The following is a 26,151-nucleotide window of genomic DNA, read 5'->3' as shown; positions in this document are numbered from 1 at the left end:
TTTGAGCTCTGTTGTTGTTGTTCATACTGTTAACTGGGTATGTTATCACGAGTTATACGGTGTGGCTGGTATGAGTCTTACCCTGGATTCCAAAATCCTTTCCTTGTAATGTCAGCTCTTCCGGGCACGGTTTCCTTAACTGAGGTCTGGAGGAGGGGCATAGAGGGAGGAGCCAGTGCACACCAGTAGTACTAATTCTTTCTTAGAGTGCCCAGTCTCCTGCGGAGCCCGTCTATTCCCCATGGTCCTTACGGAGTCCCCAGCATCCACTACGGACTACGAGAAATAGATTTACCGGTGAGTAAAATATTATTTTTTTTCTTTTCCCCAAGCACCTCTAGAGGCTTTGGGGTCAATTCAATTCGGCAAGTTATGAATAGCGCCGGGAATTAGCTCCCGACGCTATTCAATTCAGCTGCTAGTTACCCGCAATTGTCGGGAATTCTTCTCTCATCCCCGGGGATGAGAGAAGAAACCCGACAAAAGTGCTTCCTCGCGGCCAGCGCAAGGCTGATTCTGTCGGGAATCAGCCTCGCGCCGGGGAGTTAAGTCGGAGAATGCCTGTTCTCCCGACAATTCAACCTGTTTAGTCGGCGAGAATGGGACATCGCTGACTTAACTGGAGCTGAATTGAATAGCGTTGGGAGCTAATTCCCGGCGCTATTCATAACTTGCCGAATTGAATTGACCCCTTTGAGAAAAAAAAAAGTATGCCATGGGTAATGGGCATCTGATCTGAGCTACAATTGAATTGCTCTGATAGACGACCAGCATGGGGCACCCAGCACAATTTAATCTCCCCTTTAAAATGGCTAAACCGGTACAAAGTATTTGGGGCTCTGCGTTTGGGCACCCAAAATGCTGACTTTGGTCAGGTTTTGCCTGCCATCTTATGAGGGTGGGAGTAGAAATAATGGGCACCCGCACCCAGCTGCACAAACAATTGAATAGTGCGACGGCAGCTGCTTCTGTGATAAAGATTGAATTCACACTTCAAAGGGGAATTCAGCCAATGGCTGCAAAGTGCCTTCAGCATGGCCTGGAGAAGGAACTTCATGATTGGGTCTTTGTTACTTTTCCCATAGAGGTGCAAGGAATACCTGGTAATGTCTGCAGCACACTGTGCAGAGACAATGTATGGCATCTTAGATCATAGAATACGGTAGGCTAGCCCATGTTACGTTCTATACTTGTTATCAACAAGGCTTTGTTTTATTTCAGGGGAGCGTCTTCCTAAACCAGAACGTGGCAAGATGCGGGTTCATAAAATCAATAACGTCAATAAAGCCTTGGACTTCATTGCGAGTAAAGGGGTGAAGCTTGTCTCTATCGGAGCTGAAGGTAGGCCGGATGTCTGAAAACACACTCAACCTGCATCTAATTTAACCCCATCCTTATTTTCTCTGCACTAGTTGAAGTGGTTTCTGCTTTCTATGCACCTCGTACTGTCCCCCAAATGTTCTCTGTGATCTTCTTTGTACAAAAGTACTTAATTGCCTTAGTCTAACACACTGAGGGGCAGATGTATTAACCTGGAGAAGGCATAAGGAAGTGATAAACCAGTGATATGTGCAAGGTGATAAAGCCACCAGCCAATCGGCTCCAATATGTAAATTAACAGTGAGGATCTGATTGGCTGGTGCCTTTATCACCTTGCACATATCACTGGTTTATCACTTCCTTATGCCTTCTCCAGGTTAATACATCTGCCCCTGAGATACTTTGGGGTAATTTTAAAGGCTGCTGTTGTGTGTAAATGCTCTGAATAGTCAGTGCTGTCTGTATACCCTCCCTCCATCTATATCTGTGTTTAAAGCCTTCTCATCAGCAGACAGTGGAGGCGGCTGTTCCAATATTTGTAGGATGCAGCTTATCCATTGAGCAGGGTCCAGGAGCACCAATGGGATTCTTATGGGTTTATAATCCGCTTTTGAATGGTTGTAGCAATGTCATTGTTGAATTAATAGAGTACGTTCGTGAATGTCATTTTGCCTGCAAAACCAATGAATTACTTGTAAGTAGCAGATGGGGGGACACTAGAGGGTAAATTTATTTTCCATAGTGGGGCTTTACAAAGTGGCCCTAGCAATATTTAGAAAATGATAGTCTGCAGTTACAAGCACAGCGCCATGCATCTTTGAGTGTGAGGTCTTCCCTCCTGACTGGCCATGCTGTGACTTACGCCCGAAGCACACAGCAGAAGCCGGAGCTTGGCGTCCTTGTAACCTTTGATCTCTTGCAGAAATCGTGGATGGTAATGCTAAAATGACCTTGGGGATGATCTGGACTATTATCCTACGGTTTGCTATTCAAGATATTTCTGTTGAGGGTAAGTGTTCAGATATTCTGGTTTCGCTGTTCCTTCTCTCTTGTTCCCTGTTGTCTCGTGCTAAACTTCCTCTTTTTCTTGTCTCCACAGAGACGTCTGCCAAGGAAGGATTGTTGCTGTGGTGTCAGAGAAAGACAGCGCCTTACAAGAACGTGAATGTACAGAACTTCCACATCAGGTAACAGTGCATTCAGCTTCTTCTTGTGATTGCTCTCTGCTTGAGCTTTGCTGCTTATATGTAGCTGTGTCAGTGTTGCAGGATCGCACCTCTCTCTTTATCTCCCTGTGTTCCTGAGTGTACGCTCTCCACGCCACTACACCTGTGGCTGTACGTTTACTCTTACATTACTTTCTGATATGTGATTCTGCACTTTCTATGTCTTCCTCACCACTACATCAGTGACACCTACTCTTGCCTGCAAACACTACTTGCCACCAAACTACCGGACCTATTAAATCTGTGGTTCCAAGATGCACTCTCCTACGGTTGGTCTGTTTTTCCTGGCTTTCTCTGCTGTGGTCCCCGTTATGGACTGCAGCACCTGACTTCCTACCCTCATCGTCATGTTAGTCTCGGTCATGCCAATTCTCATTGAAACTGCTGTTGAATGCCATAGGAATGAATCTGTCAATCACTAGGATGATGACCATATGTAGCAATCGGTTGTGGCAAAGGGAGTCGTATGACTCAAAGTACTTAAAATCCACTCCTACAACAAAAATAAAGCTGTACACTTGCTGTAATTTGTAATCTGACTGACACATATTACTATCTGGATGCTGGGTGTTCTAGACTCCTGTCACTGCTTGGCTTTGAGAGACTCTTACTCCTTTTCTTTCTCTCTGACTAATCTGTGGCTCTCCCTGCAGTTGGAAGGATGGCCTGGCTTTTAACGCCTTGATTCACAGACACCGGCCAGAGCTTATAGAATATGATAAACTGAGAAAGGTAAGAATATAACCAGCATTGTCACACGCTGTATAAATCCCATTGTTGCTTAATGTATGCATTGTGCAGTTGAACTTCCCCCAGTAAACATTCAAACTTCCCTAATCTTATGTTGCCAATGTCTCCTAGGACGACCCGGTCACCAACTTGAACAATGCCTTTGAAGTGGCCGAGAAGTATCTGGACATCCCCAAGATGTTGGATGCTGAAGGTGAGGCTCTGGATTTGTGGTCTTGCAGTAGTCACATGATCAAGTAAGCCGCTGGCTTTGAAATCCCATGCTTAACCGCTAGAACACTGATACCTAGTAATGACTGGCGCATTGGAATGTGCATTACAACTCTGCAATCGCTGGTTCGGCCTTTATCCATTACTTATGTCTGGGAGCGTTTTGTTGAAGTCAGCATATTAATTGCTCATGTGACCTTAAGTCTTCCTCTGCATGAAGAGTCAAGGCAGACTATCATTATCAAGGTGGCTTCCTCCCATTACAGGCACTGGCTGTGTAATCTGTAGTGTTAGATACATTTCCCTTGCCTTGTAGTGAACGAAAATGGCATCTGAGCCTTGACACCATGCTTTCCAGTGTCTCACCCTATTTCCTTCATTTCCAGACATTGTCAACACCGCTCGCCCTGATGAGAAGGCTATCATGACATACGTGTCCTCTTTCTACCACGCCTTCTCTGGAGCCCAGAAGGTAGTGTGTGGGGCGGCCGCAGAGCCTCCACCTGTCTCCTCTCCTTTCTGCATGCCTAATTTCCTGCTTCTTTTGCAGATGCGCGGCATGCTGTCCCCTCGCTTTGTGTCGGGAATCTCTTGGTCTGCTCTATAACAAATCTTTTTCTTCAGTGTTAGGGAGGAGTAGCGATCCCCGCAGCTGCGGCGGCTGTCTCTACACTCCCTCCCCCCACCTGTCATTCCTGACACATACTGAGGGCAGAGAGGTGCAGATCTGGGACAGGAAGCCCCTCATCTGGCTCCTGACCGGCCCTGCACCCTCTCTCTCACTCTGCACTTGTCCTTCTCTTTCTTCTCTGCACAGATATTGTGGGCACTCTCAGGCCTGATGAGAAGGCCATAATGACCTACGTTTCCTGCTTCTACCACGCTTTTTCTGGGGCTCAGAAGGTGAGCTTGCTGCTGCTGGCATCTCATACTGGGGGCAAATTGTAATAGTCTGCGAGATGCAGGCTGTTTGGTAATTCCTGCGCGTCCACCCGTATTTTTAAAGCGGAAATCATTAACAAGGCAAAACTGACCTGGTTTTGCCTGGTGAATGGTTGCTGCTTTAAATATACAGGCAGACTCACAGGAATTCGTGAACTGCCTGCATCTCTCAGACTATTACTTTTTGCCCTGGGTGTTTTAACTGGTTTTTGTAATCATCCTCTACTTTGTAATTCTCTTTTTCAACTCTCCTTGGCTACTAAATGCCACGTGAAGTACAGTTTACTGCTGGAACTGAATGCCTTTTGAGTTTACAGTGTAATGTCTTACGTGGGGTGGTACGATGGTAACCCAGCAATGGAATAACCTAGAGCAGTGGTTCTCAACCGCGGTCCTCAATTATCCCCAACAGTTCATGTTTTCCAGGTTTCCTCACTGGATTGCAAGTGAAATAATTTGCTCCACCTGTGGGTCTTTTAAAATGTGTCAGTGAGTTAATGAATACACCTGTTCAACTGCTAGGCGACCTGGAAAACATGAACTGTTGGGGGGTACTTGTGGACCGAGGGTGAGAACCACTGACCTAGAGCTCATGAGAACCTAACTGTGCAGAATTATCAGGTTCCACGTCAGAGCTGCTCCCACTCTATAGCATTAATTGTGTTTGAGGATCTGTAATGGGCTTCCTGCAGCTAGCAGGCATCAGATGGCTGTAATCTCATTGTTACAATAGAAAGCATCAGACAATTCCCATTTCCATGGTTTATGCACAAACCACTGGCTGTAAGAGCTCAGACTCTCTCCATCATAATGGGCTGCTTGAAGCGTCATGCTAGGATGTGGTCTATTTCCGTGTAACAATAATTTCACCCGAAAGTAGTTCCTTCACACCTCTGATTGGAAGCTGCTATCAAGTTTCTAAATGGCGTTAATGTCACTCGTGTGTAATATATTGAGGGGTGTTCTGTATGATTTGCCAATAAATGGGCTGCATCCCGTCCATTGTAATCGCGACAGCCACCCATTCAGCCCCCTAACCCTCCCTTCTGGGTGCCTAACCCTCCCCGCTTGGTGCCGAACCCTAAACCTCCCTCCCCAGTGGTGCCTAACCCTAACTTCCCCCTTCAGGGTGCCTAACCCTCCCCTCCCTCCCCGGTCCCCAACCCTAACTTTTCTGGTTCTGCTCCCTAACGCCCCTTTTCCAGCCTAAACCTAACCTTCCCCCCCCACCGGCATCTCGAGCGGAGTCGGTATTTGGACACCGGCATTGCATCCTCCTTCGGCATCCCGGTGTCGGAATTTTGACCGCCGGGAAGCTAACTGCTTCCCATTGAGGGCTACATCTTCTTGAGATGACTGCGTGTGACAAAACTACACTAATCTCAGTCACTTTTCTGAAGCATGGGAGGGCTTTCTCTAATAACCTACACAAGGGGCAGGCAGTTCTGCAGGATTTCCTCAAAGGAATGTGCAGTGTGGATTGATTGAGTCCTACTCAGGGGCAGGGCCAGCGCGGTCACATTTGACTTACTGACATGACGTTTCAGCTTTTTGACCACTATCTGCCCATTATGACACAATCTGAAAGATGCTGTGGGTGTTTCAGCTGTGTTAGAGGGGGGATGTAATATTTTGCAGTGGAGAGACAAAAGCTTCATGGTTCGTGTCTACAAATTGCAATCAGATGGTTTTTCCTTTGTGAACTCCCAAGATTTGGCTTAACTTTGAGGCATTAGAAGAGCCGTTGGGCCTGCCAGACATTTTTGGGGGATTTATGTGCCATCTAACCAATGTGTTCTGCCTTAGGCTGAGACTGCTGCCAACAGGATCTGCAAAGTCCTGGCTGTGAACCAAGAGAATGAGCACCTGATGGAGGATTACGAGAAACTTGCCAGTGATGTGAGTCCTCTGTTACTTTGTTAGTTCTGACTATGGTACAATAGAAATGAGGAAACCTGTTCTGAAACTTCAGCACAAAATGGGTCAAAAATGATCAGCTTAAACTTTAAGCAATGCACTTTGAGGCCATCAAGCTTTCCCTTGGCTTGCTTTCATTATTCTGCCCACCGGATTGGACTTGTGCTGTTGAGTTTTGCCACCAGCCCGATCCTGAGAGATTGTACAGGTAGATCCTATTAGCCATGAATCCCCTTGCAGCGCAAGTAAGTGCGGCTATTTGTTACGTGTACAGTTCCTATAGATACTAAGTTTAGAGAACCTTTAACATCACTGAGCATTATTTACATTTGTCAGGTATGTGATAATTTCCCTGTTAAATCTTCAAATGCATACGGAGCCCAGTAGAGGATTTTACTGGTTTGTCTAGTTATGGAAGACGTATGTGGTCTAGAAAAATTACCTACAGAATGGTCAACAGAGTATGTAATAGATCATTCTTATTGTAGTAGTTTGAGGTTAAGCAGTGGTCATGTCTAGGTTTTGACAATTCAGCCTGATTTGGTGATTTCCTTGTAACTGAACTGGATTTCCTTTGGTAGCTTTTGGAGTGGATCAGACGTACAATCCCATGGCTTGAAGATCGTCAGCCAGAGAAGACCATGCAAGATATGCAGCAGAAGCTAGAGGATTTCCGGGATTATCGCCGCGTGCACAAACCTCCGAAGGTCCAGGAGAAGTGTCAGCTGGAGATCAACTTCAACACCTTACAGACCAAGCTGAGGCTCAGTAACCGACCTGCATTCATGCCTTCTGAGGGGAAGATGGTTTCGGTGAGTGTGGGGAGAGGGTCAAGAGACTTATCGGAACCTGGTGTGTGCTTGTGCAAAGTCTAGATCATTGTCCAGTTTTAGTGACATCCCTTCCACCTTGTTAGGACATTAATAATGGCTGGCAGCATTTGGAGCAGTCCGAGAAGGGTTATGAGGAATGGATGTTGAATGAGATTCGACGTTTAGAGAGGCTGGACCACTTGGCAGAGAAGTTCCGCCAGAAAGCGTCTATACATGAAGCTTGGACCGAAGGTGGGTACTGTAACCATCCCTGCCGGCTTTCCTGGATGGTGGGAAACATTATTAAATGATTGGTCTCTACCATAGTAGTGGAAATCTTGGAACTTTAATACAATAAACATAATTAAGCTTTGTGCCAATATAGAGCAGTCCTGCCCACGGCATCTGCCATAATTACAGCTATACCTAACATGTACGGAGGTGGTCACTGTGTACCTCCTGTTACAGTGATACTAGTTCCTAGTAAATCTACTGGCTGTGCTGTCATGGCCCTCAGAGTATAGTGTTTTACTAGCGTATTGGTCTACTGCGTTACACATTGTGGAGGTGGTCTATTACACTACATTCACTTAAATACTTTATCTTCCAACAGGTAAGGAGACCATGTTGAAGCAGAAGGACTATGAGACAGCCACCTTGGCAGAAATCAAGGCTCTAATCCGAAAACACGAGGCCTTTGAGAGTGACCTGGCAGCTCACCAGGACAGGGTGGAGCAGATCGCAGCCATAGCGCAGGAACTGAAGTAAGTTCTATAAGGGCAGGCGGCAATCTGCACAGGACATGTTTACGTTGTTAGAGAGAGTGTACGATCGCCAACTTCTGAGATTTCTGCAGTCTGTAATTCCTGATCTGGTGCCTTAGATTGTTATATGGCTCCAGCATCTGAGTCTCTTCGCAGGTGGTTGCTCTGGCTGTTTAGTTGTAGTTATGTCATGGTGGTGCTGGGAGATAGAACATGTGGTATCTCTGTGCTCCCTGATATAGGTGTGTGTATGTGTATACACACAGTGCTCTCATTGTTCACATCTCTTCCACACCGTTATTAGAAGACATTCCAAAGCCAGAGTTTCACAACTTCCACGTCTCTGAGCTTGCCATGGCTGCAGTGAATGGAGTCTTTCATTTCACTGACACGTGGAGAGGTTTATTGGAGCGCAGAGCAAGGGGTTACACGTGGGTGTGAACGAATCATCCTCAGAATATAAAACCGCTACTCTGGTACTGGGGCTGCTGAACCTAACGTCTGATTTTTCTGTCTCTTCCAGTGAACTTGACTATTACGACTCGCCCAGTGTAAACGCTCGCTGCCAAAAGATCTGCGACCAGTGGGATGTTCTAGGCTCACTGACACACGGCAGACGAGAGGCCTTAGAGGTGAGAACAGAACCCTTCCCGTTTCCCTACATAGCATTTCTCCAAGCCTTCATCCCATGATGTGTGCTCATACCCCTCCCCTCTCCCCCATCTCTTAATTGACTTGGCCCTTTGTCTCCAGCAAACTGAGAAGCACTTGGAGGCGATTGACCAGCTCTACCTGGAGTATGCAAAGAGGGCAGCGCCATTTAATAACTGGATGGAGGGGGCCATGGAAGACCTGCAGGACATGTTCATTGTGCACACCATTGAAGAGATTGAGGTATGGGCTCTGTTTCTTGTCACCCAACGTTCTGCAGACCTGTAGATTTGCTGTATCCAACAGAGAAAACATGGCTGTTCTGCTTTTGCTTCTCAGGGACTCATCGCAGCCCATGAGCAGTTTAAGTCCACACTTCCGGATGCAGACCGCGAACGAGAGGCCATTCTAGACATCCAAAACCAGGCTCAGAAGATCGCCGATTATAACCACATCAAGCTGACCAGCGGAAACCCCTACACCACTGTCACTCCACAGACCATAAATTCAAAGTGGGATAAGGTAGGTGGCTGACTAGAGCCAAGAACCCTCAGTTGCTTAGGCACAGCTGTGTGCTCTAACGCATGGAATGCTCTTTGTACACCAGGTCCAGCAACTTGTACCCAAGAGAGACAATGCATTAAAGGGAGAGCAAGACAAGCAGCAGTCCAACGAGCGCCTACGTTTGCAGTTTGCTAACCAAGCAAATGTGGTGGGACCTTGGATCCAGTCAAAGATGGAGGCAAGTCTCAGTTCCTTGTGACTGTATTAACTGTTCTGTTTATATGACAAAGAAAACGTTCATTCTTCAACCAGTCAGACCTTATTTGACATTGTGTGTAAAGACCATGACTGGTGGCGTTGGCATGCAGACAGGCTCAGCGCCACCTGGTGTTCAAAGTAGGAACTGCAATTTTTTGGTACTTTTTTTTTTTTTTTTTTTTTGTAAATTACTTGAGTTAAATTAGTTTGACTGCAGATAAATCGTTTCTGCCTTAAAAAAAACAAACAAATTTGACTAAGTTTACATTGCAACATTTTATGTGATGCCATTTATGGAGTCGATATAGTGTTTGACTACAGTGCTCTAACCCAGCTCATTTTGTAGCGGAGGTGAAGGGAGCTTTAATTTCCTTCAACAGTCTACTTTTGAAGATGGCAGAAGATAAAATGGACTCTTGCTTTTTGCAACAGTCTCTCTTCACTGAAATGAAGCTTTGCCGTCAGCCACGACGACTGCAAACATTTTCCCAGTGGAAGTAATATTGCTAGTCTTGGTATTGTAAAAACACTGATCAGTTTAAAGTATAAATTCCATACAGAACAGACTTCCATATGATGATTCTACCTATCGCGTGGTATTCCCTCACTGCCTGCCACGGTACAGCATTTCTTTTCCTTGCTTGCCTGTTTAAACACGTTAATGCTTCCTAGTCTGTGAGGTGGCCTGTGTGCATCAGTTCTCTCTTCCCCCGCATTTTACCTTGTGCCGGTAAGCGGGTTCCCAGTAATATTCTGGAAGATGGTGCAAGAGAGCAAAGGTTCTAGCACTGTTTCGAGTCTTTGCTTTTAACTGCATGGAGCTATGTGCCTGGAAGATGTCACAAGGTGACACTTCGATGGAGGAGGGAGGAAACCGCTTGCTGGCACAAGATAAGTATACTGTGGATGCACGGTGGGGCACACCTTGCACCCATTATAAATACGCCTATGAGCTGGACTTTCCATTCATGTGAATCGGAAATGCTGTATGTAGAGGGCCATAGGGAACACTTCTGAAAAGCCTGTCTCAGACGGCAATGAATTACTGAATTGGTGGAATTTAAGGCACCCAGGTAGAGAGCATTTCATATGAGATTGAATTCCCGTTTGGGGCAAATTCTTTAAACATTATAACCTTAAGGCACCATAAAATGTAAGTTCTACTCTCCATTATGGAGTGCAACTTCTGTAACCAGCGCACATCTGATGGAGTACATCTCTTATAATCAGTTGGGCATGAAAGAAGTCTGTACCCAATTAGGAACCTTGCTAAGGCACCAGAACAGCTCCACTGTGAGCCAGGTGAGCCCAGGCAATGTCATGCGGCCGCCTGCAGTCTGAGTGAATAGTAAGCATTTAAAGAACCTCTCTTTCGTCCACTAGGGTCACGAGTCATTACACTGGGTATAGGCTTGATAGGGAGCGAGGCAGGCACCAAAGAGTTACTTTCTATTTCCCAGCATGCCTCATCCTCCCTGTCCCCTATATCCCACCCCCAACACCAGTTTTTTTTCTTTGGTGCAGGGCAGGAGCAGGCACCCATTAAAAAAAAAAAAAAAAAAAAGTATTTCTGTATATCAGCCCTGATTTACTTTAATTTGATTTCTTTTAAACAACATGAGCACAATACAGACTTGTAGCTGGGGGTCACCATTATCTCATAGTACTGTATTAACATACTGCAATTGAGTATATATTATGTCCTATATTTTGTGTAATTCGGTGTTATGTCTCTTTCTGCAAATACTGACTGCTATCTTTACTCAGGAGATCGGTAGAATTGCCATTGAAATGCATGGCACGCTGGAGGACCAGATAAGTCACCTGAAGCAGTATGAACAGAGCGTCCTAAGCTACAAGCCCAACATAGACAAGCTGGAGCAGCAGCACCAGCTCATTCAGGAAGCCCTGATCTTCGATAATAAGCACACCAACTACACCATGGAGGTAAGGCAGCACTCTATTACCCTGTCAGAGCAACCCAGTTATGAATGGTCCATAATCTGCTTCGTATGTGTCCCCTGCAGCACATCCGCGTTGGTTCAGAACATCTGCTCACCACTATTGCCAGGACCATAAATGAAGTGGAGAACCAGATCCTAACACGTGATGCCAAGGGAATCAGCCAGGAGCAAATGCATGAGTTCAGAGCATCCTTCAACCACTTCGACAAGGTGAAGGGGCACTGTGGACTTTGAGGGCAGAATTGTGGGTGAAAGGCAGGAAGGTTACAGTAATATGGTTACACGGCAGTCCTTGTATAGTAGTTCTTTGGGAAGGGTAAACTCGTTTCATACCCTCCTTATATGGATCCCTTCCTTTGTCTATCCCAGAAGACCACCTTCCAGTCTTGTCAGAGTACATCTCCCATTTGTCCCAGGTCTCCTAATCATTTTATGCATTCTGTAACATATTGTTTTTCTGTTTCTCTTCCATTGTCCTTGTTTTCCACCCATGGCTTCCACCCCATCTCACCGCCTGTCCACTGCCCACTGCTTTGTCTTCGGACCCACATGTTCTTCCCTACCATGTTCTCCCCGTGACAGGATCATACGGGCGCCCTGGGACCTGAAGAGTTCAAAGCTTGTCTCATCAGTCTGGGCTATGATGTGGAGAATGACAGACAGGTACCAAACTACCACCCTGAGCACAAACTAATTCTCACTCTTTCTTTCTCTCTCTCATTTTTCCTTTCACTGTTTTTTGCTCATCTGTGCCAATGTTTTGTTTTTATTTGTTATTGTACTATTTATGTCCTTTGCATTATTTTGCTACATCTTACCACCTTCACCCCTTTTCTTCCCCTGTATCTGTCACTTTACTTTCTGCTCTCTTCGACTTCTGTCTATAACTGTTTCTTGGAAAAGAAGAGAATCTCTTCTCTGGATGCCGATGACTTTCGAGCTCTCCTTATCTCTACCGGATACAGCTTGGTATGCTGCTTACATCTATGTACTTCCGTGGTTTCCCATCCGTGTGCTCCTGTGACTTCACCTAGTGTCACAGTTATACTTTGGAGCTTCTCCCTGCCCTAACTTTTTTGCTTTTCCATTTGCCTCATGGCAGGGTGACGCAGAATTTAACCGCATCATGGCCAGCGTTGACCCCAACAATTCGGGCATGGTGACATTCCAAGCCTTCATCGACTTCATGTCCAGAGAGACAACGGACACAGACACCGCTGACCAAGTCATTGCTTCTTTCAAGGTCCTTGCTGGAGATAAGGTAAGTGTCACTTAAACCCAGCGAGTAGTGCGGACCACAGCAGGCTACCGTTTCTTCAGTCTTTCCCGGACATGATATTAGGAGAGTAGACTTACTCCGGAATTCCAGATTTTTAAGACCTGCCCTTCTCGCATCTTCTGTTTCAGAATTACATCACAGCAGCAGAGCTGCGCCGAGAGTTGCCCCCAGACCAGGCGGAGTACTGCATCTCTCGTATGGCACCCTACCACGGCCCCGATGCAGTGCCCGGAGCACTGGATTACCTGTCCTTTTCTACTGCGTTGTACGGCGAAAGCGACCTGTGAGACCTTGATGGGGGAGAGATTGTGACACTGCCCTACCACCCTCCATCGGCTACTAATGCCTCTGCTGCAGAAGAGGCGAAGCTCTGGTTGGACATGGGGGCACTGGGCTTACTAGCATCCCCCTGTCTGGGAAAGGGGAGGGAGGGGATCTCATTAGCTTTCATTCCCTTTGCAAGGAGGGAGGAGAAGGCAGAGCTAAAGCTGCAGGACCGCTCCTCTCCCCTCTGCAAAGCTATCTATGCAACGGCTAAAGGGCAGGGGTGCTTCCACACACAGCTGGCAACGTAGACTGCGCTTCTGGATAACCTTTTCATATCTTGCATCCTGTACAGGTCCTTCACAAGCCCCTCTCTCTCTACCTTGGGTTATTTATTCCTGGTCCTACAAGCTCCTGCGAGAGGCATATGGTCCTTGCCTACGCAGTACCATTCTATCTTTCCTTGTTCATCATGGTTTCACAACTCGAAGGCCTCTTGGTGAGGTCACAGCACAGAGGGCTCCGCACTGCAGGCAGGGGAGAGATCCGTAAAACGGAGGGTGCTTTTCCAAACCCCCTTCCCAGCCAGATGTTTTACCATGTCCTATTTTAAGAGGGATGCACATACACTGGTGCGTGCGTGCATCTGCTGAACAGAGGTTGCTGGTAGCAAACATCCAGATCTGTTACAAAAAGGCCAGGGGAAAGGAGGGAGGGGGGGGGGAATAACCATTACTTATTCACAATCACTTTTTAATAGCGGAGGTGTTTGGTTATGGGTAACAAACCTTCAAGCAATTAATTCTACATTCCTGTTGCTTGGTGTGTCTCCCTGGTGAGGGGAACACATTACAATGCATCATTCCACGTCATTTATCGCATAACCTTTTGGTGACTGTCTCCTGCTTTTCGGGAAGCACAGCCACCTCCTACATCTTATACATTCGTATCATGTCATAGCATCAGCCCTATAATGGTTTTTACTTTTTTATTTTTATTTTTCCCCCTGTGGACCAAAAAAAATAAAATTATAATAAAACAAAACTTTAAGAGGGTTACTATTTACTTAATTTAGGGGGATTTATGATATAAATATATATTCAACTAGCAAAACCTATATTTGCCGTTTTTTTGTTTTTCTTGTCTTCTAAATGAAAAAAATATAAAAAAATAAGGTTGCTGATTGTTATCACGAGAGCTGTAACATTCCATGTCTCATCTTTTTATACCAGCGGCCCACCGGGAGAAATGTCAGGGGGCAGCGCCTTTCTATCATTCCTGCACCTCTTACAACTCCTTACAGAACAATAAAAGTAATATTTTTAAGATACACATTGTGCATGTGTCCTTTATTCAGGCCTGTTACTCTGATTTGTAAGAGTGTTTGTGGTGTGTCAAACTGACATGATTTGTACGCTTGGATGTGTCAGGATTCGAAGTCTAGAGTTTAAAGTGTGTATAAGACATAAAACACAGGTTTTGCTTTACTATACAGTTATTAACATGTCTATGTATGTATATACTTGCCACACTAGCCCCTTAAATTGGGATACTTATAAATTACACAGGTTCTGTAGCTGATTAAAACCAGGTGACATGCAGGCCACAGAGAACCTGTATAATTCATAAGTGTCCTGGTTTAAAGGGATAGTAGTGTGTATGTATATGTGTGTGTGTATATATGTGTATATATATATATATATATATATATATGTGTATATACACTGCTCAAAAAAATAAAGGGAACACTAAAATAACACATCCTAGATTTGAATGAATTAAATATTCTTAAATATATTGTTCTTTTCATAGTTGAATGTGCGGACAACAAAATCACACAAATTATCAATGGAAATCAATTTTATTAACCCATGGAGGTCTGGATTTGGAGTCACCCTCAAAATTAAAGTGGAAAAACACACTACAGGCTGATCCAACTTTGATGTAATGTCCTTAAAACAAGTCAAAATGAGGCTCCGTAGAGTCTGTGGCCTCCTTGTGCCTGTATGACCTCCCTACAACGCCTGGGCATGCTCCTGATGAGGTGGCGGATGGTCTCCTGAGGGATCTCCTCCCAGACCTGGACTAAAGCATCTGCCAACTCCTGGACAGTCTGTGGTGGAACGTGGCATTGGTGGATGTAGCGAGACATGATGTCCCAGATGTGCTCAATTGGATTCAGTTCTGGGGAACGGGCGGGCCAGTCCATAGCATCAATGCCTTCGTCTTGCAGGAACTGCTGACACATTCCAGCCACATGAGCTCTAGCATTGTCTTGCATTAGGAGGAACCCAGGGCCAACCGCACCAGCATATGGTCTCACAAGGGGTCTGAGGATCTCATCTCGGTACCTAATGGCAGTCAGGCTACGTCTGGCGAGCCCATGGAGGGCTGTGCGGCCCCCCAAAGAAATGCCACCCCACACTATTACTGACCCACTGCCAAACCGGTCATGCTGGAGGATGTTGCAGGCAGCAGAACGTTCTCCTTGGTGTCTCCAGACTCTGTCACGTCTGTCACATGTGCTCAGTGAGAACCTGCTTTCATCTGTGAAGAGCACAGGGCGCCAGTGGCGAATTTGCCAATCTTTGTGTTCTCTGGCAAATGCCAAACGTCCTGCACGGTGTTGGGCTGTAAGCACAAACCCCCACCTGTGGGCGTCGGGCCCTCATACCACACTCATGGAGTCTGTTTCTGATCGTTTGAGTAGACACATGCACATTTGTGGCTTGCTGGAGGTCATTTTGCAGGGCTCTGGCAGTGCTCCTCCTGTTGCTCCTTGCACAAAGGCAGAGGTAGTGGTCCTGCTGCTGGGTTGTTGCCCTCCTACGGCCTCCTCCACGTCTCCTGATGTACTGGCCTGTCTCCTGGTAGCGCCTCCATGCTCTGGACACTACGCTGACAGACACAGCAAACCTTCTTGTCACAGCTCACATTGATGTGCTATCCTGGATGAGCTGCACTACCTGAGCCACTTGTGTGGGTTGTAGGGAGGTCATACAGGCACGTGGAGGCCACACACACTACTGAGCCTCATTTCTCGAACGTCCTAAGTGGATGCTGGGGACTCCGTAAGGACCATGGGGATTAGCGGCTCCGCAGGAGACTGGGCACAACTACAAAGAAAGCTTTTAGACTACTGGTGTGCACTCGCTCCTCCCACTAAGCCCCTCCTCCAGACCTCGGTTAGATTCTTGTGCCCGGCCGAGCTGGATGCACACTAGGGGCTCTCCTGAGCACCTAGAAAGAAAGTATATTTAGGTTTTTTATTTTCAGTGAGATCTGCTGGCAACAGACTCACTGCAGCGAGGGACTAAGGGGAGAAGAAGCGAACCTACCTAACAGGTGGTAGTTTGGGGTTCTTAGGCTACTGGACACCATTAGCTCCAGAGGGATCGACCGCAGGACCCGACCTTGGTGTTCGTTCCCGGAGCCGCGCCGCCGTCCCCCTTACAGAGCCAGAAGCAAGAAGAAGGTCCGGAAAATCGGCGGCAGAAGACTTCAGTCTTCACCAAGGTAGCGCACAGCACTGCAGCTGTGCGCCATTGCTCCTCATGTACACCTCATACTTCGGTCACTGATGGGTGCAGGGCGCTGGGGGGGGGGGGGGTGCCCTGAGGGCAATAGATAACACCTTGGCTGGCAAAATATACATCATATATAGTCCCAGAGGCTATATAGATGTAAAATTACCCCTGCCAGTATCACAGAAAAAGCGGGAGAAAGTCCACCGAAAAGGGGGCGGGGCTTCTCCCTCAGCACACTGGCGCCATTTTTCCCTCACAGTTCCGCTGGAAGGAAGCTCCCTGGCTCTCCCCTGCAGTCTGAGAAAACTACAGAAGGGTAAAAAAAAAGAGGGGGGGGCACTAAATTTAGGCGCAGTATGTATGTATGTGTATATATATATATATATATATATATATATATATATATATATATATATATATATATATAAAAAAGCAGCTATAGGGAAAACACTCATTGATAGTGGGATCCCAGTGTTATATAGCGCTCTGGTGTGTGCTGGCATACTCTCTCTGTCTCCCCAAAGGGCTTTGTGGGGTCCTGTCCTCTGTCAGAGCATTCCCTGTGTGTTTGCGGTGTGTCGGTACGGCTGTGTCGACATGTTTGATGAGGAGGCTTATGTGGAGGCGGAGCAGATGCCTGTAAATGTGATGTCACCCCCTGCGTGGTCGACACCTGAGTGGATGGTGCTGTGGAAGGAATTACGTGATAGTGTCGACTCCTTACATAAAAGGTTTGACGGCATACCTAATGTGGGACAGCCGGCTTCTCAGCCTGTGCCTGCCCAGGCGTCTCAAAAACCATCAGGGGCTCTGAAACGCCCGCTACCTCAGATGGTTGACACAGATGTCGACACGGATACTGACTCCAGTGTCGACGACGGCGAGACTAATGTAACTTCCAGTAGGGCCACACGTTACATGATTGAGGCAATGAAAAATGTGTTGCACATTTCTGATGTTACCCCCGGTACCACAAAAAAGGGTATAATGTTTGGAGAGAAAAAACTACCAGTAGCTTTTCCTCCATCTGAAGAGTTAAATGAAGTGCGTGAAGAAGCGTGGGCTTCCCCTGATAAAAAGATGGTAATTTCTAAGAGGTTACTAATGGCGTACCCTTTCCCGCCAGAGGAAAGGTCACGCTGGGAAACATCCCCTAGGGTGGATAAAGCGCTCACACGCTTGTCGAAGAAGGTGGCACTACCGTCTCTGGATACGGCCGCCCTGAAGGAATCTGCTGATAGAAAGCAGGAGGCTATCCTGAAATCTATATATACACACACACACAGGTGTGATACTGAGACCGGCTATAGCTTCAGCCTGGATGTGCAGCGCTGCTGCTGCATGGTCAGATTCCCTGTCAGAAAATATAGATACCCTAGACAGGGACACTATTTTGCTGAACGTAGAGCATATAAAAGACGCACTTTTATACATGAGGGATGCACAGAGGGATATTTGCCGGCTGGCATCCAAAATTAGTGCTATGTCCATTTCTGCCAGGAGAGGATTATGGACTCGGCAGTGGACAGGTGATGCAGATTCCAAACGACACATGGAAGTTCTGCCTTATAAGGGTGAGGAATTGTTCGGGGATGGTCTCTCGGACCTCGTTTCCACAGCAACAGCTGGGAAGTCTACATTTTTGCCCCATGTTCCCTCACAACCAAAGAAAGCACCGTATTATCAGGTACAGTCCTTTCGGCCCAATAGGGGCAAGCGGGTTAAAGGCGCGTCCTTTCTGCCCAGAGGCAGAGGTAGAGGGAAAAAGCTGCAGCATACAGCCAGTTCCCAGGAGCAAAAGTCCTCCCCCGCTTCCTCTAAGTCCACAGCATGACGCTGGGGCTCCACAGGCAGAGCCAGGTACGGTGGGGGCCCGTCTCGAGCATTTCAGCAAGCAGTGGGCTCGCTCACGGGTGGATCCCTGGATCCTTCAAATAGTATCTCAGGGGTACAAACTGGAATTCGAGACGTCTCCCCCCCCGCCGTTTCCTCAAATCTGCCTTGCCAACCACTCCCTCAGGCAGGGAGGCAGTGTTACAGGCAATTCACAAGCTGTATTCACAACAAGTGATAGTAAAGGTGCCCCTACTTCAACAAGGAAGTGGTTACTATTCCACAATGTTTGTGATACCGAAACCGGACGGTTCGGTGAGACCCATTTTAAATTTGAAATCCTTGAACACATATCTCAAAAAATTCAAGTTCAAGATGGAATCGCTCAGGGCGGTTATTGCGAGCCTGGACGAGGGAGATTACATGGTATCGCTGGACATCAAGGATGCTTACCTACATGTCCCCATTTACCATCCTCACCAGGAGTACCTCAGGTTTGTGGTACAAGATTGTCATTACCAATTCCAGACGTTGCCGTTCGGTCTCTCCACGGCTCCGAGGGTCTTTACCAAGGTAATGGCGGAAATGATGATACTCCTTCGAAGGAAGGGAGTTTTAATTATCCCGTACTTGGACGATCTCCTGATAAAGGCGAGGTCCAGAGAGCAGTTATTGGTAGGGGTAGCACTATCTCGGGAAGTGCTACAACAGCACGGCTGGATTCTAAACATTCCAAAGTCACAGCTGGTCCCTACGACACGCCTGCTGTTCCTAGGGATGGTTCTCCCGGAGGAGAAGGCCAAGGAGCTGTCATCTCTAGTCGGAGGCCTCCTAAAACCAAAACAGGTGTCTGTGCATCACTGCACGCGGATCCTGGGAAAAATGGTAGCTTCCTACGAAGCGATTCCATTCGGCAGGTTTCATGCAAAGAACCTTTCTCTGACGTCCTAGTGGATGCTGGGAACTCCGAAAGGACCATGGGGAATAGAGGCTCCGCAGGAGACTGGGCACAACTAAAGAAAGCTTTTAGGTCACCTGGTGTGCACTGGCTCCTCCCACTATGACCCTTCTCCAAGCCTCAGTTAGATTTTGTGCCCGGCCGAGGTTGGATGCACACTAGGGGCTCTCCTGAGCTTCTAAAAAGAAAGTATATAATTAGGTTTTTTATTTTACAGTGAGACCTGCTGGCAACAGGCTCACTGCAGCGAGGGACTAAGGGGATAAGAAGCGAACCTACCTGCTTGCAGCTAGCTTGGGCTTCTTAGGCTACTGGACACCATTAGCTCCAGAGGGATCGACCGCATGGAACTGGCCTTGGTGTTCGGTCCCGGAGCCGCGCCGCCGTCCTCCTTACAGAGCCAGAAGCAAGAAGATGGTCCGGAAAATCGGCGGCAGAAGACATCAGTCTTCACCAAGGTAGCGCACAGCACTGCAGCTGTGCGCCATTGCTCCTCATACACACTTCACACTCCGGTCACTGAGGGTGCAGGGCGCTAGGGGGGGGCGCCCTGAGCAGCAATAAAAACACCTTGGCTGGCAAAAATACCACAATATATAGCCCCAGAGGCTATATATGTGATAATTACCCCTGCCAGAATCCATAAAAAAGCGGGAGAAAAGTCCGCGAAAAAGGGGCGGAGCTATCTCCTTCAGCACACTGGCGCCATTTCTCCCTCACAGCTCCGCTGGAAGGAAGCTCCCTAGCTCTCCCCTGCAGTCTTCACTACAGAAAAGGGTAAAAAAGAGAGGGGGGGCACTAAATTTAGGCGCAGTATATATAACAGCAGCTATAGGGGACATAATTCAGTTAGTCCCTGCATTATATAGCGCTCTGGTGTGTGCTGGCATACTCACTCTGTCTCCCCAAAGGGCTTTTGTGGGTCCTGTCCTCTGTTAGAGCATTCCCTGTGTGTGTGCGGTGTGTCGGTACGGCTGTGTCGACATGTTTGATGAGGATAATGATGTGGAGGCGGAGCAGATGCCTATAGAAGGGATGTCACCCCCTGCGATGCAGACACCTGGAAGGAATTGCGTGCACGTGTCGACTCCTTACACAAAAAATTTGACGACATGCCAAATGCGGGACAGCCGGCTTCTCAGCTCGTGCCTGTCCAGGCGTCTCAAAGGCCATCGGGGGCTCTAAAACGCCCGCTACCTCAGATGGTAGACGCGGATGTCGACACGGATACTGACACCAGTGTCGACGACGATGAGTCTAGTCTAATGTCCACTAAGGCCATTCGTTGCATGATTGAAGCAATGAAAGAGGTGTTACAAATTTCTGATATAAACCCAGGTACCACTAAAAAGGGTATTATGTTTGGGGAGAAAAAACTACCCGTAGTTTTTCCCCCGTCAGAAGAATTAAATGAAGTGTGTGAAGAAGCGTGGGCTTTCCCTGATAAAAGATTGGTAGTCTCTAAGAAGTTACTAATGGCGTTCCCTTTCCCGCCAGAGGATAGGTCACATTGGGAGACACCCCCTAGGGTGGATAAAGCGCTCACACGTTTGTCTAAAAAGGTGGCACTACCGTCTCCGGATATGGCCGCCCTCAAGGAACCTGCTGATAGAAAGCAGGAGGCGATCCTGAAGTCTGTATATACACACTCAGGCATTATACTTAGACCAGCTATTGCGTCAGCATGGATGTGCAGTGCTGCCGCTGCGTGGTCAGATTCCCTGTCAGAAAATATTGACACCCTAGACAGGGACACTATTCTGCTAACCATAGAGCATATAAAAGACTCAGTCTTATACATGAGAGATGCACAGAGGGAGATCTGCTGGCTGGCATCTAAAATAAGTGCATTGTCCATTTCTGCTAGGAGAGGCTTATGGACTCGCCAGTGGACAGGGGATGCAGATTCAAAAAGGCACATGGAAGTTTTGCCTTATAAGGGTGAGGCGTTATTTGGGGATGGTCTCTCGGACCTAGTTTCCACAGCAACTGCTGGGAAGTCAGCATTTTTACCCCATGTTCCCTCACAGCCTAAAAAGGCGCCGTTTTATCAGGTACAGTCCTTTCGGACTCAGAAAAACAGGCGTGGAAAAGGCGGGTCCTTTCTGTCCAGAGGCAGAGGTAGGGGGAAAAGGCTGCAACAAACAGCAGGTTCCCAGGAGCAAAAGTCCTCCCCCGCTTTTTCCAAGTCCGCCGCATGACGGTGGGGCTCCACAGGCGGAGCCAGGTACGGTGGGGGGCCGCCTCAAAAATTTCAGCGATCAGTGGGCTCTCGCTCACAGGTGGATCCCTGGATCCTGCAAATAGTATCTCAAGGGTACAAACTGGAATTCGAGGCGTCTCCACCCCACCGGTTCCTAAAATCTGCCTTGCCGATTACTCCTTCAGACAGGGAGGCTGTGCTAGCGGCAATTCACAAGCTGTATTCCCAGCAGGTGATAATCAAGGTGCCCCTACTTCAACAAGGACGGGGTTACTATTCCACACTGTTTGTGGTACCGAAACCGGACGGTTCGGTGAGACCCATTTTAAATTTGAAATCCTTGAACACATACATAAAAAAATTCAAGTTCAAGATGGAATCGCTCAGGGTGGTTATTGCAAGCCTGGACGAGGGGTATTACATGGTATCCCTGGACATCAAGGATGCTTACCTGCATGTCCCCATTTACTATCCTCACCAGGAGTACCTCAGATTTGTGGTACAGGATTGCCATTACCAATTCCAGACGCTGCCGTTTGGACTCTCCACGGCACCGAGGGTGTTTACCAAGGTAATGGCGGAAATGATGATACTCCTTCGAAGAAAGGGAGTTTTAATTATCCCGTACTTGGACGATCTCCTAATAAAGGCGAGGTCCAAGGAGCAGTTGTTGGTGGGAGTAGCACTATCTCAGGAGGTGCTACACCAGCACGGTTGGATTCTGAATATTCCAAAATCACAGCTGGTTCCGACGACACGTCTACTGTTCCTGGGTATGATTCTGGATACAGTCCAGAAAAGTGTTTCTCCCGGAGGAGAAAGCCAAGGAGCTGTCATCTCTAGTCAGAGACCTCCTGAAACCAAAACAGGTATCGGTGCATCACTGCACGCGGGTCCTGGGAAAGATGGTGGCTTCTTACGAAGCAATTCCTTTCGGCAGGTTCCATGCCAGAATTTTTCAGTGGGACCTGTTGGACCAATGGTCCGGATCGCATCTTCAGATGCATCGCCTAATAACCCTGTCTCCAAGAACCAGGGTGTCTCTGCTGTGGTGGCTGCAGAGTGCTCATCTTCTAGAGGGCCGCAGATTCGGCATACAGGACTGGGTCCTGGTGACCACGGATGCCAGCTTTCGAGGCTGGGGGGCAGTCACACAGGGAAGAAACTTCCAAGAAGTCGAGTCAGGAGACTTCCCTACACATAAATATTCTGGAACTAAGGGCCATTTACAATGCCCTAAGTCAGGCAAAATCCCTGCTTCTACACCAGCCGGTACTGATCCAGTCAGACAACATCACGGCAGTCGCCCATGTAAATCGACAGGGCGGCACAAGAAGCAGGATGGCAATGGCAGAAGCCACAAGGATTCTCCGATGGGCGGAAAATCACGTACTAGCACTGTCAGCAGTGTTCATTCCGGGAGTGGACAACTGGGAAGCAGACTTTCTCAGCAGGCACGACCTCCACCCGGGAGAGTGGGGACTTCATCCAGAAGTCTTCACGCTGATTGTAAATCGATGGGAACGGCCACAGGTGGACATGATGGCGTCCCGCCTAAACAAAAAACTAGAGAGATATTGCGCCAGGTCAAGGGACCCTCAGGCGATAGCTGTGGACGCTCTAGTGACACCGTGGGTGTACCAGTCAGTTTGTGTTCCCTCCTCTGCCTCTTATACCAAAGGTACTGAGAATAATAAGAAAACGAGGAGTAAGAACAATACTCGTGGTTCCGGATTGGCCAAGACGAGCGTGGTACCCGGAACTTCAAGAGATGATCTCAGAGGACCCATGGCCTCTGCCGCTCAGACAGGACCTGCTGCAGCAGGGGCCCTGTCTGTTCCAAGACTTACCGCGGCTGCGTTTGACGGCATGGCGGTTGAACGCCGGATCCTGAAGGAAAAGGGCATTCCGGAGGAAGTCATTCCTACGCTGATTAAAGCCGGAAAGATGTAACTGCAAAACATTATCACCGCATATGGCGGAAATATGTTGCTTGGTGTGAGGCCAAAAAGGCCCCAACAGAGGAATTTCAACTAGGTCGATTTCTGCATTTCCTACAAGCAGGAGTGACTATGGGCCTGAAATTAGGCTCCATTAAGGTACAGATCTCGGCTCTGTCGATTTTCTTCCAGAAAGAACTAGCTTCACTACCTGAAGTTCAGACGTTTGTGAAAGGAGTGCTGCATATTCAGCCCCCGTTTGTGCCTCCAGTGGCACCTTGGGATCTCAACGTGGTGTTGAGTTTCTTAAAATCACATTGGTTTGAGCCACTTAAAACCGTGGATCTAAAATATCTCACGTGGAAAGTGGTCATGTTATTGGCCTTGGCTTCAGCCAGGCGTGTGTCAGAATTGGCAGCTTTATCATGTAAAAGCCCTTATCTGATTTTCCATATGGATAGGGCGGAATTGAGGACTCGTCCCCAGTTTCTCCCTAAGGTGGTATCAGCTTTTCACTTGAACCAACCTATTGTGGTGCCTGCGGCTACTAGGGACTTGGAGGATTCCAAGTTACTGGACGTAGTCAGGGCCTTGAAAATTTATGTTTCCGGGACGGCTAGAGTCATGAAAACTGACTCGCTATTTATCCTGTATGCACCCAACAAACTGGGTGCTCCTGCTTCTAAGCAGACTATTGCTCGCTGGATTTGTAGCACAATTCAGCTGGCGCATTCTGCGGCTGGACTGCCGCATCCTAAATCAGTAAAAGCCCATTCCACAAGGAAGGTGGGCTCATCTTGGGCGGCTGCCCGAGGGGTCTCGGCTTTACAACTTTGCCGAGCTGCTACTTGGTCAGGGGCAAACACGTTTGCAAAATTCTACAAATTTGATACCCTGGCTGAGGAGGACCTTGAGTTCTCTCATTCGGTGCTGCAGAGTCATCCGCACTCTCCCGCCCGTTTGGGAGCTTTGGTATAATCCCCATGGTCCTTTCGGAGTTCCCAGCATCCACTAGGACGTCGGAGAAAATAAGATTTTACTCACCGGTAAATCTATTTCTCGTAGTCCGTAGTGGATGCTGGGCGCCCATCCCAAGTGCGGATTGTCTGCAATACTTGTACATAGTTATTGTTAACTAAAGGGTTATTGTTGAGCCATCTGTTGAGAGGCTCAGTTGTTTTCATACTGTTAAACTGGGTATAGTATCACGAGTTATACGGTGTGATTGGTGTGGCTGGTAGGAGTCTTACCCGGGATTCAAAATCCTTCCTTATGTCAGCTCGTCCGGGCACAGTGTCCTAACTGAGGCTTGGAGGAGGGTCATAGTGGGAGGAGCCAGTGCACACCAGGTGACCTAAAAGCTTTCTTTAGTTGTGCCCAGTCTCCTGCGGAGCCGCTATTCCCCATGGTCCTTTCGGAGTTCCCAGCATCCACTACGGACTACGAGAAATAGATTTACCGGTGAGTAAAATCTTATTTTCAGTGGGACCTGTTGGACAAGTGGTCCGGATCGCATCTTCAGATGCATCGTCTGATAACCCTGTCTCCAAGGGCAAGGGTGTCTCTGCTGTGGTGGCTGCAGAGTGCTCATCTTCAAGAGGGCTGCAGATTCGGCATACAGGACTGGGTCCTGGTGACCACGGATGCCAGCCTTCGAGGCTGGGGAGCAGTCACACAGGGAAGAAACTTCCAAGGACTATGGTCAAGTCAGGAGACTTCCCTGCACATAAATATTCTGGAACTAAGGGCCATTTACAATGCCCTAAGTTAGGCAAAACCCCTACTTCAAAACCAGCCGGTACTGATCCAGTCAGACAACATCACGGCAGTCGCCCATGTAAATCGACAGGGCGGCACGAGAAGCAGGACGGCGATGGCAGAAGCCACAAGGATTCTCCGATGGGCGGAAAATCACGTGTTAGCACTGTCAGCAGTATTCATTCCGGGAGTGGACAACTGGGAAGCAGACTTCCTCAGCAGGCACGACCTCCACCCGGGAGAGTGGGGACTTCATCCAGAAGTCTTTCAAATGATTGTAAACCAGTGGGAAAAACCACAGGTGGACATGATGGCGTCCCGCCTAAACAAAAAGCTAGAAAAATATTGCGCCAGGTCAAGAGACCCGCAGGCGATAGCTGTGGACGCTCTGGTAACACCGTGGGTGTACCGATCGGTTTATGTGTTCCCTCCTCTTCCTCTCATACCAAAGGTACTGAGGATAATAAGGAGATGAGGAGTAAGAACTTTACTCATTGTTCCGGATTGGCCAAGAAGAGCGTGGTATCCGGAACTTCAAGAAATGATGTCAGAGGACCCATGGCCTCTACCGCTCAGACAGGACCTGCTGCAGCAGGGGCCCTGTCTGTTCCAAGACTTACCGCGGCTGCGTTTGACGGCATGGCGGTTGAACACCGGATCCTGAAGGAAAAGGGCATTCCGGAGGAAGTCATTCCTACGCTGATAAAAGCTAGGAAAGAAGTAACCGCGAACCATTATCACCGCATATGGCGAAAATGTGGTGTGAGGCCAGGAAGGCCCCAACGGAAGAATTTCAGCTGGGCCGGTTCCTGCACTTCCTACAGTTAGGGGTGACTATGGGCCTTAAATTGGGTTCCATTAAGGTCCAGATTTCGGCTCTATCGATTTTCTTCCAGAGAGAATTGGCTTCACTACCTGAAGTTCAGACTTTTGTTAAGGGAGTGCTGCATATTCAGCCCCCTTTTGTGCCTCCAGTGGCACCTTGGGATCTCAACGTGGTGTTGGATTTCCTAAAGTCACATTGGTTTGAGCCACTGAAAACCGTGGATTTAAAATATCTCACGTGGAAAG

The 26,151-nt window shown here is 47.9% G+C and overlaps 1 protein-coding gene across 2 annotated transcripts in view; it reads left to right on the top strand.

Annotated features, from left to right (window-relative positions):
* The window catches only part of ACTN4 (actinin alpha 4), an 81,387-nt gene extending 67,196 nt beyond the window's left edge, over window positions 1-14,191 (top strand). Inside the window, exons 3-21 of one of the 2 annotated variants that reach the window (XM_063937930.1) lie at window positions 1,222-1,341; window positions 2,243-2,329; window positions 2,420-2,507; window positions 3,200-3,278; window positions 3,408-3,489; window positions 4,324-4,409; window positions 6,255-6,347; window positions 6,947-7,177; window positions 7,282-7,429; window positions 7,791-7,941; window positions 8,465-8,573; window positions 8,695-8,835; window positions 8,932-9,114; window positions 9,200-9,334; window positions 11,122-11,301; window positions 11,382-11,528; window positions 11,901-11,981; window positions 12,421-12,579; window positions 12,726-14,191. In XM_063937930.1, the coding sequence (XP_063794000.1) occupies window positions 1,222-1,341; window positions 2,243-2,329; window positions 2,420-2,507; window positions 3,200-3,278; window positions 3,408-3,489; window positions 4,324-4,409; window positions 6,255-6,347; window positions 6,947-7,177; window positions 7,282-7,429; window positions 7,791-7,941; window positions 8,465-8,573; window positions 8,695-8,835; window positions 8,932-9,114; window positions 9,200-9,334; window positions 11,122-11,301; window positions 11,382-11,528; window positions 11,901-11,981; window positions 12,421-12,579; window positions 12,726-12,884 (2,459 nt within the window). In that variant the 3' untranslated portion in view covers window positions 12,885-14,191. Of the gene's footprint in view, window positions 1-1,221; window positions 1,342-2,242; window positions 2,330-2,419; window positions 2,508-3,199; window positions 3,279-3,407; window positions 3,490-3,892; window positions 3,979-4,323; window positions 4,410-6,254; window positions 6,348-6,946; window positions 7,178-7,281; window positions 7,430-7,790; window positions 7,942-8,464; window positions 8,574-8,694; window positions 8,836-8,931; window positions 9,115-9,199; window positions 9,335-11,121; window positions 11,302-11,381; window positions 11,529-11,900; window positions 11,982-12,420; window positions 12,580-12,725 lie in introns of both variants that reach the window. The other variant, XM_063937929.1, reaches the window with a different exon arrangement.
* The last annotated feature ends 11,960 nt before the right edge of the window (window positions 14,192-26,151 follow it).

Source organism: Pseudophryne corroboree, chromosome 8 (assembly GCF_028390025.1).
Source record: "Pseudophryne corroboree isolate aPseCor3 chromosome 8, aPseCor3.hap2, whole genome shotgun sequence".
NCBI classification, from domain to species: Eukaryota; Metazoa; Chordata; class Amphibia; order Anura; family Myobatrachidae; genus Pseudophryne; species Pseudophryne corroboree.
This window is presented reverse-complemented; position numbering and strand designations above follow the sequence as displayed.